Here is a 12279-nt window from a genome sequence, read left to right as displayed (position 1 = left end):
CCCAAATTTCACCCTAAAAGCCCCAGATTTCCAGCTAAAATCCCCAAATTTTCACCTAAAACCTCCGTATTTCCACCTAAAATCCCCAAATTTCCACCTAAAACCTCCATATTTCCCCCTAAAATCCCCAAATTTTCCCCTAAAACCCCCAAATTTCCCCCCAAAACCCCCAGAATTCCCCAAATCCGCCCCAAATCCCCGACGCCCACCTGCTCCTCGCTGTCCACGGGCACCCAGGTGAGGTTGGGCACATGCAGCTCCACATTCCCCCTTCAGAATCCCCAAATTTCCCCCAAAACCCCCAGAATTCCCCAAATCTGCCCCGAATCCCCGACGCCCACCTGCTCCTCGCTGTCCACGGGCACCCAGGTGAGGTTGGGCACGTGCAGCTCGTCGCTGTCGGGCGCCAGGCGCCGGATCTCCAGCTCGGAGGCGCGCTCGCCCCTGGGCAGCAGCAGGTCGCGCAGCCCCTCGTTGTAGATCTCCAGGAAGCTGGCCGAGAAGCCGTACTGAGGGCGCGGCGGGTGGAATTTGAGGGGAATTGAGCAGGATTTGGGTGGAATTTCGGGGATTTTGGGATCCAGGTGGGACGTGTGGGATTTTTGGGTGGAATTTTGGGGATTTTGTTTCACCCACCTGCACGAGCAGCTGGATCTCCTGGAAGATCGGCTGGGATTTGGGGTTGGGTTTGGGTGGAATTGAGCAGGATTTGGGTGGAATTTCGGGGTTTTTGGGACCCAGGTGGGACATGTGGGATTTTTAGGTGGAGTTTTGTGTTTTTTGGGGCTCCCACCTGCACGAGCAGCTGGATCTCCTGGAAGATCGGCTGGGATTTGGGGTTGGGTTTGGGTGGAACTGAGCAGGATTTGGGTGGAATTTCGGGGATTTTGGGATCCAGGTGGGCCATGTGGGATTTTTAGGTGGAATTTTGGGGATTTTGGGGCTACCACCTGCACCAGGAGCTGGATCTCCTGGAAGATGTCCTGCTGGGTTTGGGGTTGGATTTTGGTGTGGAATTTCGGGGATTTTGGGACCCAGGTGGGACACGTGGGATTTCTGGGTGGGATTTTGGGTTTTTTGGGGCTCCCACCTGCACCAGGAGCTGGATCTCCTGGAAGATGTCCTGACGGGATTTGGGGTTGGGTTTGGGGTTGGATTTTTGGGTGGAATTTGGGTGGAATTTGAGGGGAATTGAGCAGGATTTGGGTGGAATTTTTGGATTTTGGGTTTTTTGGGGCTCCCACCTGCACGAGCAGCTGGATCTCCTGGAAGATCTGCTGGGATTTGGGGTTGGATTTTTGGGTGGAATTTTGGGTTTTTTGGGGCTCCCACCTGCACGAGCAGCTGGATCTCCTGGAAGATGTCCTGCTGGGAGGCGCCGGGCGGGAAGACGCGGTCGAAGCTGAAGTCGTAGCGCAGCTCCGCGCGCCGCTCCCGCCCCAGCTGCGACTGCGGGGCCAGAAATGGCAGCTTTGGGCAAAAACGGCAACGGGGGGGGGGAAAGGAGATTTGGGGCAAAAAAATGGGGTTTGGGGCAAAGGAAATGGGGTTTGGGCAAAGGAAATGGGGTTTGGGGCAAAGGAAATGGGGTTTGGGCAAAGGAAATGGGGTTTGGGCAAAGGAAATGAGGTTTTGGGAGGAAAAAGGCTTTTTTTTGAGGAAAAAGCGGCTTTTTTTGGGGAAAAATGTGATTTTTTTGGAGGGGAAAAGCCCATTTTGGGGGGAAATCGCTGATTTTTCAGCCCCAAAAAATAAATGTCGTTTTTTGGGGAGAAAGGGGCAGGTTTGGGGGAAAATATCAGTTTTAGGGGGAAAAAGAATTTTAAGGGAAGAAATGGTGGGAAAGGGAAAAAAAAGGGATTTGGTTTGGAAAGGAGTTTGGGTTTTCTTGAGAAAAAGGAGATTTGGGGGAAAAAATGGGAATTTGGGGAAAAATGGGAATTTGGGGACAAAAGGCCTTTTTTGAAGGGAAAAAAAACCATTTTGGGAAGGAAAAAAGCTGATTTTGGGAGGAAAATCCATTTATCCAGGCAAAAAAAACCCAAATTTTTGAGGGAAAAAAAAACATTTTTGAGGGGGGAAAAAAGGATATTTGGGGGGAAAAATGGTATTTTTTTAGAAAAGAGGGGTTTTTCAGGAAAAAAGGGTATTTTTGAGGGGAAAAAATGATATTTTTGAGGGAAAAAAGAAAATTTTTGAGGGAAAAAGTGGTGTTTTTAAAGGAAAAAATGATATTTTTGAGGGGAAAAAGTTATATTTTTGGGGGAAAAAGGATATTTTTGAGGGGAAAAAAGGTATTTTTGAGGGGAAAAGTGACAGCTTTGAGGGGGAAAGAACATTTTTTGGGGAAAAAGGCCATTTTTGAGAGGAAAGCAGAATATTTTCAGGGGAAAAATACTTTATAGAAAACAAGATTTTTGAGGGGAAAAAAGTGCATTTCTGAGGGGAAATAAAGGACATTTTGCAGGAAATAAAAACTTTTTGGGTAACAGGGGATTTTTGAGGGAAAAAAAAGACATTTAAGGGGTAAAAAGAACATTTTTTCAGTGAAGAAGGATATTTTTGTGAGAAAAAAAAGAGAGTTTTTGGGGAAAAAAAAGGACTTTTTGGGGTAAAAATGACATTTTTGAGGAGTAAAAAGCACATCTTGGGGAGGAAAAAAAAGAAGGATCAAGTTTTGAGGGGAAAAGAAAACATTTTTGAGGGAAAAAAAATGACATTTTTGGAAAAAACCCAGGTATCTCTAGGAAGAAAAAAGGACTTTTTTTGGAAATTGGGATTTTGGAGGGAATTAAGGCAGATTTTGAGCGGGGAAAAAAGGAATTTTTGGGAAACCAGGGATTTTTTGAAGGAGAAATGCCATTTTTGAGGGGAAAAGGCCATTTTTGAGAGGGGGAAAAAGGCATTTTTTGGGGAAATCAGGGATTTTTGAGGGAAAAAGGCCATTTTTGAGGGCAGAAAAAAGGAATTTTTGAGAAATCTGGAATTTTTGAGGGAAAAAGGCCATTTTTGAGGGTGGAAAAAAGGAATTTTTGATAAATCAGGGATTTTTTTTGAAGGAAAAATGCCATTTTTGAGGGAATTAAGGCAGTTTTTGTGGGGGGAAAAAAGGAAAACAGCAACTTTTGAGGGAAAAAGTCCATTTTGGAGAGAAAGAGGCCAATTCTGAGGGTGGAAAAAAGGAATTTTTGGGAAATCAGGGATTTCTTGAAGCAAAAAGGCCATTTGTGAGGGGAAAAAAAGGAATTTATGGCAAATCTGGAACTTCTGAAGGAAAAAAGGCCATTTTTGAGGGTGGAAAAAGGGAATTTTCAGGGAATCAGGAACTTTAGAAGGAAAAAGCCCATTTTTGAGAGGGGCAAAGAACCATTTCTGGGAAATAGCAATTTTTGAGGGGAAAAGGCCATTTTTGAGGGAAAATTGAGAGAAAAAGCCATTTTTGAGGGAAAATTGAGGGGAAAAGGCCATTTTTGTGGGAAAATTGAGGGGAAAAGGCCATTTTTGAGGGAAAATTGAGGGAAAAAGACATTTTTTGGGGAAAAATTGAAGGGAAAAGGCCATTTTTGAGGGAAAATTGAAGGGAAAAGGCCATTTTTGTGGGAAAATTGAGGGGAAAAGGCAATTTTTGAGGGAAAATTGAGGGGGAAAGGCCATTTTTGAGGGAAAATTGAAGGGAAAAGGCCATTTTTGTGGGAAATTTGAGGGGAAAAGGCCATTTTAAGGGTGGAAAAAAGGAAATTTTAGGGAAACTGGGGATTTTTGAGGGGAAGAAAAGCCAATTTTGAGGCCAGAATAGAGGGATTCTTGGGAAATAGGGGGTTTTTGAGGGAAAAGGCCATTTCTGAGAGAGGAAAAGAGGAATTTTGGTCGCTTTGAGGGCGGGAGGGCAGCTCTGGAGGAGGAGGAGGAGGAGGGTGGGGAGCACTCACGTCGTCGGGCCGGGTGAGCACGAGGCTGCGGGCGTCCTGCGGCGGGAAGTGCAGGTGGGGCATCCCCCGCTGGCGCTCCCGCTCCTCGGGCAGCAGCGGCCGCACGCGGCAGAACACGCGGATGTTCCCCTGGGAAAGCAAAAATAAACATGATTCAGTCGTTGGGCCCGGTCCTGGGGGGTCCCCCCCCTCAGGCACCGGGGGTCTGCCCTCATGCAGAACACACAGATGTTTCCCTGAAAAAACCCCACAAAAAAGGGATTCATCCCTCAGGGGCCTCCCCCCTCGAGAACTCTCCCACAGAACACGTGGCCATTCCTCTGAAAAAACCCCCAGCATCCTACCCTGAGCTCCTGGATGTCGTTGTGCAGGCGGCGCCGCTCCATCTCCAGCAGGTGGATGCGCTCCTCGTGCTCGGCCAGCAGCGTCCTCTGCGAGGCCTCCAGCTCCTGCAGCGCTGACACCTGATCCTGCTTCTCCTGCAGCTGCTGCTGCACCTCATGCAGCTGCGCCTGGGGGCGGAAAATGCAAAAACCCCTAAAAATCCCCATTTCCCCCCCTCTCTTCTGAGGCGCTCAGTAGAGAAACTGGCAAAAAAAAAAAAATCCCGGTTTTCCTCATATTTTGCAGATTCGCTGACATTCCCCAAGGGATTTGGGGTTAAAATGAGCGAAATTGATGTAAATTCCCATCTTTTGAGGCGTTTTCTGAGGGATTTCGCCACAATCCACGCAAAGCCCTCACTTTCCCGCCTTTTTTTGGCGCCCCCTAGCGGATCTCGAGTTGAAACCAACCCAGTAAAAATAATTTCAATTCCCATTTCTTCCCCACGTTTTGAACACCCTGAGGGATTTCGGCTGCGAAATCAGTTGAGTTGTTGAAAATTTCCATTTTTCAAAATTTCCCCTGCATTTTTAGGCACTCCCTGAGAAATTTTGATACCAAAAAATCCCAAATTGACACAATTTTTCCCCTCATTTTTCCAACTTTTTCTGGCGGTCCTGGTGAGTTTCAGCCTGGAGAGCGACTGAACAGCTCCAAAATCCCAGTTTTTCATTAACTTTGAAGCACCCTGAGGGATTTTGCTTGCAAAAGCAGCTGAATTGGTAAAAATTCGTATTTTTCCCCCATTGTGAGGAATCCTCTGAAGAATTTTTGACGCCAAAAAGCCAGAATTGCCACAAACCCTCATTTTCCTGCTGTTTTCTGGGGCCTCTGGAGCAACAAAACGGCTCCAAATTCCCAGGTTTTTGTGGATTTTGAATCATCCCCTGAAGGATTTTGAGTGTGAAAGCAGCTGAAATGGCGAAAATTCACCTTTTTTTCAAATTTTGAGGAACCCCCTGCGGGATTCCCACACCAAACAAGCTGGAATTGGCATAAATCCCACATTTTCCTGCATTTTTCTGGCCCCCCAGAGCAATAGAACATATCCAAATTCCTGGGTTTTTCCAGATTTTTGAAGCACCCCCAGAGGGATTTTGGGTGCAAAAGCAGCTGAATTAGTGAAACCTTCCATCTTTCCCAAGTTTTAAAGTTTCCCTGAAGGATTTTGACCCCAGGAAAGCCGGATTTACACAAACCCCACATTTTCCTGCCTTTTTTTGGCACCCTCTTGACGGATTTCAGGTCAGAGAGCAACAAAACAGCTCCAAAATCCCAGGCTTTTACACATTTTCAGGAACCCTTGAGAGATTTTGGGGCCAGAAGCAGCCGAATTGGTGAAAATTCCCATTTCTGCCACATTTCAAGGCACTTTCAGGGCGATTTTGGTGCCAAAAAAGCCCGAATTGGTGCCAACCCCTCATTTTCCCGCCCTTTTTTTTTGGCGCCCCCTGGTGGATTTTCCCCTCACAGCTTCCCGCCATTTTTTGCCAACCCTTCCCTCAACGGATCCCTGACCAGAGAGCAACAAAACGGCTCCAAATTCCCGTTTTTTCAGGGATTTCTCAGGAATCCTGGGCCTCACCTCAGTGCTCTCCAGCTGCTCTGAGAGCGCCTGAGCCCGGCCCAGGGCTTCGTCCCTCTCCTGCCGCCGCTTCTCCTCCTCCGCCTGCAGCTGCTGCACCTTGGCCTCCAGAGCCTCCTCCCGGCCCCGGCTCTGCTCCAGCTGCTCACGGCACTGCGACACCTCCAGCTCCAGGGAGCTGCTCCGGGGAAACGACAATCCATAAAATTGGGGAATCCCGGATTTTGGGGGACTTGGAGGCATTTCAGGTAATTTTCTTGAGGGGTTTTGGGGTAATCCGGGGATTTTGCGCAGTGTTCAGGAGGGTTCTGAGGGAGTTTTGGAGATCGTGAGGGGATTTGGGGAATTTTCAGGGACTTTTCCAAAGGGTTTTGAGGGAATTATTGGGGTCTTCAGGGGTTTTGAGGGGATTTCGAGAAATTTCAGGGATTTTCCAAAGGGTTCTGAGGGAATTATTGGGATCTTCAGGGGTTTTGAGGGGATTTTGAGAAATTTCAGGGATTTTCCAAAGGGTTCTGAGGGAATTATTGGGGTCTTCAGGGGTTTTGAGGGGATTTCGAGAAATTTCAGGGATTTTCCAAAGGGTTCTGAGGGAATTTTGGGGATCTTCAGGGGTTTTGGGGAAATTTCAGGGATTTTTCCAAAGGGTTCTGAGGGAATTTTGGGGATCTTCAGGGGTTTTGAGGGGATTTTGAGAAATTTCAGGGATTTTCCGAAGGGTTCTGAGGGAATTTTGGGGATCTTGAGGGAGTTTGAAGGGATTCAGGATAATTTCAGGGATTTTTGGAAGGGTTCTGAGCAAATTCTTGGGGATGTTTAAGCGTTTTGGAGCAATTCAGGCAAATTTCAGGGATTGTTGGAAAGGTTCTGAGGGAATTTTGGGGATCTTCAGGGGTTTTGGGGAAATTTTAAGAAATTTCAGGGATTTTCAAATTGGCTGAGGGAATTTTGGGGCTATTCAGGGAAATTTCGGAGATTTTCTGAAGAGTTCTGAGGGAATTTTGGGGATCTCGAATTCCAAAGGAAAATTTGGGGGGGAATGTGGGATAATTTGGGGGATTTTGGGAGAATTGCCGGATCTTTTGAAGGAGAAATTTTGAGGGGATCTTGAGAAGATCTAGGAAAACTCACATTTTAGGAAGGTTTTAGAGAACATCAGGAGGGATCTTCAGATGGAATTTGGGTTTGTTTTTTTCTCAGCATTCCCGCTCCTTCCAGAGCAAGATTTTAAGGGATTTGGGGCAGTTTTTATGGATCTTGGGTAGTTTTGGACGGATTTTGGTCAAGCTTTGATGGATTTTGAGGCAGTTTTGAGGGATTCTGGAAAGTTTTTCATGGCTTTTGGGGCAGTTTTGAGGAATTTTGATCAGGTTTTGGCAGATTTTGGGGCAGTTTGGAGGGGTTTTGGGGCAGTTTGGAAGGGTTTTGATCAGGTTTTGGCAGATTTTGTGGCAGTTTGGATGGATTTTGGGGCAGTTTGGAAGGGTTTTGCTCAGGTTTGGATGGATTTTGGGGCAGTTTGGATGATTTTGAGGCAGTTTTTTGGGGCAGTTTTGAGGAATTTTGATCAGGTTTTGGCAGATTTTGGGGCAGTTTGGAGGGGTTTTGGGGCAGTTTGGAGGGGTTTTGCTCAGATTTGGATGGATTTTGGGGCAGTTTGGATGATTTTGAGGCAGTTTTTATGGATTTTGGTAAGAATTTGGAGGATTTTGGAACAATTTTGATGGATTTCGGTGCAGTTTGGATGATTTTGAGGCAGTTTTCCAGGATTTTGGGGCAGTTTTTCAGGGTTTTGGTGTGTTCCTCCTGACCCTGGTGCAGAGGCTGCTCTCCCTCTGCAGCTGCTCTCTCAGCAGGGGGGTTTGGATGGATTTTGGGGCAGTTTGGAAGGGTTTTGCTCAGGTTTGGATGGATTTTGGGGCAGTTTGGATGATTTTGAGGCAGTTTTTATGGATTTTGGTAAGAATTTGGAGGATTTTGGAACAATTTTGATGGATTTCGGTGCAGTTTGGATGATTTTGAGGCAGTTTTTATGGATTTTGGTAAGAATTTGGAGGATTTTGGAACAATTTTGATGGATTTCGGTGCAGTTTGGATGATTTTGAGGCAGTTTTCCAGGATTTTGGGGCAGTTTTTCAGGGTTTTGGTGTGTTCCTCCTGACCCTGGTGCAGAGGCTGCTCTCCCTCTGCAGCTGCTCCCTCAGCAGGGGGATGTGGATGGATTTTGGGGCAGTTTGGATGGAATTTGGTCAGGTTTTTCAGGATTTTGGGACAGTTTTTCGCGATTTTGGGCAGTTTTGATGGATTTGGTGCAGCTTTAAGCAGATTTTGGTGCAGATTTCCAGGATTTTGGCTCACTCCTCACCCGACCCTGGTGCACAGGCTGCTCTCCCTGCTCTCCCTCTGGCCCAGCTCCCTCAGCAGGGGGATGTGGATGGATTTTGGGGCAGTTTTAAGTGGATTTCAGCAGATTTTGGTAGGTTTTGCTCCGTTCCTCACCCGACCCTGGTGCTCAGGCTGCTCTCCCTGCTCTCGCTCTGGCCCAGCTCGCTCTGCAGCTGCTGCAGGCGCTCCCTCAGCTCCTGTTTCTCGCTCTCCAGCTCCCGTTTCTCGCTGTCCAGCCCCTGCAGCCGCTCCTGGGCCTGGCCCAGCGCCCCCCGCAGGTCCCCGAGCTGTCCCCGCAGGTCCCACGGCGGCCGCTTGGAGGCGCCCTTGGCACTCGCTGTGCTGGTGGCAGAGCCTGGGGGGGACACGGGGCGGGGTTGGGGACATCGGGAGGGGAATGGGGACACGGCGGGGGTTGGGGACATCGGGAGGGGACTGGGGACATCGGGAGGGGAAGGGGGGACATCGGGAGGGGGATTGGGGACATCAGGAGGACATCAGGAGGGGGAGTGGGGACACGGGAGGGACTGGGGACATGGGAGGGACTGGGGACACGGGAGGGGGAGTGGGGACATGGGAAAGGGACGGGGGACATCAGGAAGTGGGGACATGGGGAGGGGCTTGGGGACATCGGGAGGGGGAGTGGGGACCTCGGGAGGCGAGTGGGGACACGGGAAAGGGACGGGGGACATCGGGGAGTGGGGACATGGGGAGGGGATTTGGGGCACTGGGAGGGGCTTGGGGACATCGGGAGGGGGAGGGGGGACACTGGGAGGGGGAGTGGGACATTGGAAGGGGCTTGGGGACATCGGGAGGGAACTGAGGATGTCAGGAAGGGCAGCGGGGACATTGGAAGGGGCTTGGGGACATCGGGAGGGAACTGAGGATGTCAGGAAGGGCAGCGGGGACATTGGGAGGGGCTTGGGGACATTGTGGGGGGAGTGGGGACACCCGGAGGGGAGCGGGGACATTGGGAAAGGGATGGGGGACATCAGGAGGGCAGTGGGGACATCAGGGAGGGGCTTGGGGACATTGTGAGGGAGCCTTGGGGCCGTGAGGTCCTGGGCTTTGGGGACACTGGGAAGGGCTGGGGACATTGGGAAGAGGGCTGGGGACATCAGGAGGGCCTTGGGGACACTGGGGACAGGGAAAGAGTGGCCTTGGGGACAATGAGGGGGCTTGGGGGTGTCAAAGGGGACCCTGGGGACATCAGGGGGACATCAGAAGGGGATCCTGGGGCACAGGAGAGGGACCTGGGGACACTGGGGACAGGGGAGGGGCACCTTGGGGACATCAGGAAAGGAACTGGGGACAAGGAAGGGGGGTCCTGGGGACACCGGGGAAGAGTTGGGGACATTGGGGAGGGGTTGGGGACACTGAGGAGGGGTCCTGGGGACACCGGGGAGGGGTTGGGGACACTGGGGAGGGTCCTGGGGACACCGGGGAGGGGTTGGGGACACAGGGGAGGGTCCTGGGGACACCGGGGGGTCTCAGGGCTCACCTGCCCGAGGAGCAGCCGCCACCGACGCTGCCTTGCGGGGACCATCTGGGGACACACGGACATGGGGACACAGGGACATGGGGACACACGGACATTGGGGACAGGGACATGGGGGACACAGGGACATTGGGGACAGGGACATGGGGACACACGGACATTGGGGGGTTTGAACCCCTTGACCCCCTCAAACCCCCCTTTAACATCCCAATGTCCCCAAAGCCCCGAGTCCCCAAATCCCCTGAACTGCCCCAAACCCCCTGAACTGCCCCAAATCCCCTGAACTGCCCCAGACCCTGAACTGCCCCAAATCCCCACAAGTCCCCTCGAACTGCCCCAGTCCCCCCTCTAAATGCCCCAAGCCCCATTGAACTCCCCCAAATCCCCCTCTAAATCCCGCCCTAAACCCCCCGTGCCGGCCCCGGCGCCCCTTCCCGCCCCGCGGTGCCCCCGTACCGTTCTTCCCCGCCGCCGCCGCGGGGCCCAGGGTGCGGAGCGGGGCCCGCAGCGGGGCCTTGGGCGCGGCCTTGGCGCCGCCGGGCCCGAGCCCGGTCCGCGATCGTTTCTGTCAGGGAACAAACGGCGTCAGGCGGCGCCGGGGCCGGGCCGGGCGGAGAGAACCCGCGCGGGGAGGGCTCCGCACCTGCTGGGGAGGCGCCGCGGGCGGGCCCTCGGGCGGGCCCCGCTTCTCCTGGCCCCGGGCCACCGGCAGCCGCGAGGTCCCCGGGCGCGGGCCCGGGCGCGGCGCCGGGAGCGCAGCGGGACCGTCCTGAGGCGGCGGCGCCATCTTGTCCCGCGCGCCTTCAAACCGCCGCGCGCCCATTGGGCCCCGCGCCGCGGCCAATGGCGGGGCGAGTTGGGAGGGGTGGCCCCGCCCCCGAGAGGATCGGCCAATGGGAGCGCGGTGCTGGTGCAGGGACAGCCAATAGGAGGGCGGGGCGGGGTTACAGAGGGAGGGGGTTCGCCCGCCAAGGGGTAACGGCTGCGGAGGGGCGTGGCCTGAGGGAGGGGGCGGGGTTTGTGGGCCGGGAGAGGGCAGGGATTGGCTGAGCGGAGAGGGGGCGGGGTTTACGTGGTGGGCGTGGCCATGTTGGGCGCCCGCTTGTTTTGGTTTGTTGGGGCGGGGCGGGGGCGTGGTCTGAGCTCAAGCCCCGCCCACAGCGCCCGAACGTCTCCAAATGAAATTCCCCCAAATCCCCCAAAACCCCGGGATTTTCCCCCAAATCCCCCCGAAATTCCCCCGAAATTCCCCCAAATCCCCCAAAACCCCGGGATTTTCCCCCAAATCCCCCCGAAATTCCCCCGAAATTCCCCCAAATCCCCCAAAACCCCGGGATTTTCCCCCAAATCCCCCCGAAATTCCCCCGAAATTCCCCCAAATCCCCCAAAACCCCGGGATTTTCCCCCAAATCCCCCCGAAATTCCCCCGAAATTCCCCCAAATCCCCCAAAACCCCGGGATTTTCCCCCAAATCCCCCCGAAATTCCCCCGAAATTCCCCCAAATCCCCCAAAACCCCGGGATTTTCCCCCAAATCCCCCCGAAATTCCCCCGAAATTCCCCCAAATCCCCCAAAACCCCGGGATTTTCCCCCAAATCCCCCCGAAATTCCCCCGAAATTCCCCCAAATCCCCCAAAACCCCGGGATTTTCCCCCAAATCCCCCCGAAATTCCCCCGAAATTCCCCCAAATCCCCCAAAACCCCGGGATTTTCCCCCAAATCCCCCCGAAATTCCCCCGAAATTCCCCCAAATCCCCGCGGGACCGGGGCGGGGCGGAGGGGGCGTGGCCTGGTAGAATGAGGGCGTGGCTTCAGTGTGATGGGCGTGGCCTCTGCGGCTGCGGACGCCCCCGTTGTTAAGTGGGCGTGGCTGTGGGCGTGGCCACTGAGGCTGAGGGGCCCTGAGGGTTAAGTGGGCGTGGCCAATGGCTCTGTGGGCGTGGCCTCGCCCTCCGCCGCAGCGGCTGCGGCCGCGCTAAGGGGGCGTGGCCCTCACCCCCCCAGTGGGCGTGGCTCCAGCGCAGTGGGCGTGGCCTGAGCTCTGCGGGGCGGCCCGGGCCGCGGGGTCCCAAAATATCCATGTATCCACCCAAAATATCCCAAAATCCACTCAAATGCTCCCCATATCCACTCAAAATAGCCACATATCCACCCAAAATATCCCAAAACCCACCCAAATATCCCCAACTCCGCCCAAAACCTCCTCAAACTGCCGAAAACATCCCCAAGTCCTCCCAAAATATTCCCAAATCTACCCAAACCTCCCTAAATCCACCCAAAATATCCCGAAATCCTCCCGAAATATCCCCCAATCCTCCCCAACCATCCCCAAATCCATCCAAACCTCCCCAAACCCTCCCAAAACATCCCCAAATGCACCCAAAATATCTTTAAATCCTCCCAAACCTCCCTAAATTCACCCGAAAATATCCCCAAATCCGCCCCAAAATATCCCCAAAATCCCAAATACACCCCAAAATATCCCCAAGGAATCCCCA

At 52.7% G+C, this 12279-nt stretch overlaps 1 protein-coding gene across 1 annotated transcript; it reads right to left on the bottom strand.

Moving 5' to 3' along the window:
• Nucleotides 1-341: 341 nt before the first annotated feature.
• Nucleotides 342-10940, bottom strand: LOC121364680 (kinesin-like protein KIFC1; the record flags this gene model as incomplete). The annotated part of the gene is made up of 9 exons (XM_041488115.1): nucleotides 10425-10940; nucleotides 10238-10346; nucleotides 9785-9829; nucleotides 8398-8638; nucleotides 5899-6076; nucleotides 4274-4441; nucleotides 3930-4058; nucleotides 1327-1449; nucleotides 342-509 (listed from the first exon to the last, which is right to left on the bottom strand). Coding segments are annotated over exons 1-9 (1341 nt in total), but the record flags the coding sequence as incomplete, so codon positions are not given.
• Nucleotides 10941-12279: the final 1339 nt, after the last annotated feature.

This window comes from Pyrgilauda ruficollis, unplaced genomic scaffold, assembly GCF_017590135.1.
Source record: "Pyrgilauda ruficollis isolate IOZ18807 unplaced genomic scaffold, ASM1759013v1 scaffold874, whole genome shotgun sequence".
NCBI lineage: Eukaryota > Metazoa > Chordata > Aves > Passeriformes > Passeridae > Pyrgilauda > Pyrgilauda ruficollis.
Note: the sequence above shows the minus strand (reverse complement) of the source record. Positions and strands in the feature narration are given on the sequence as shown.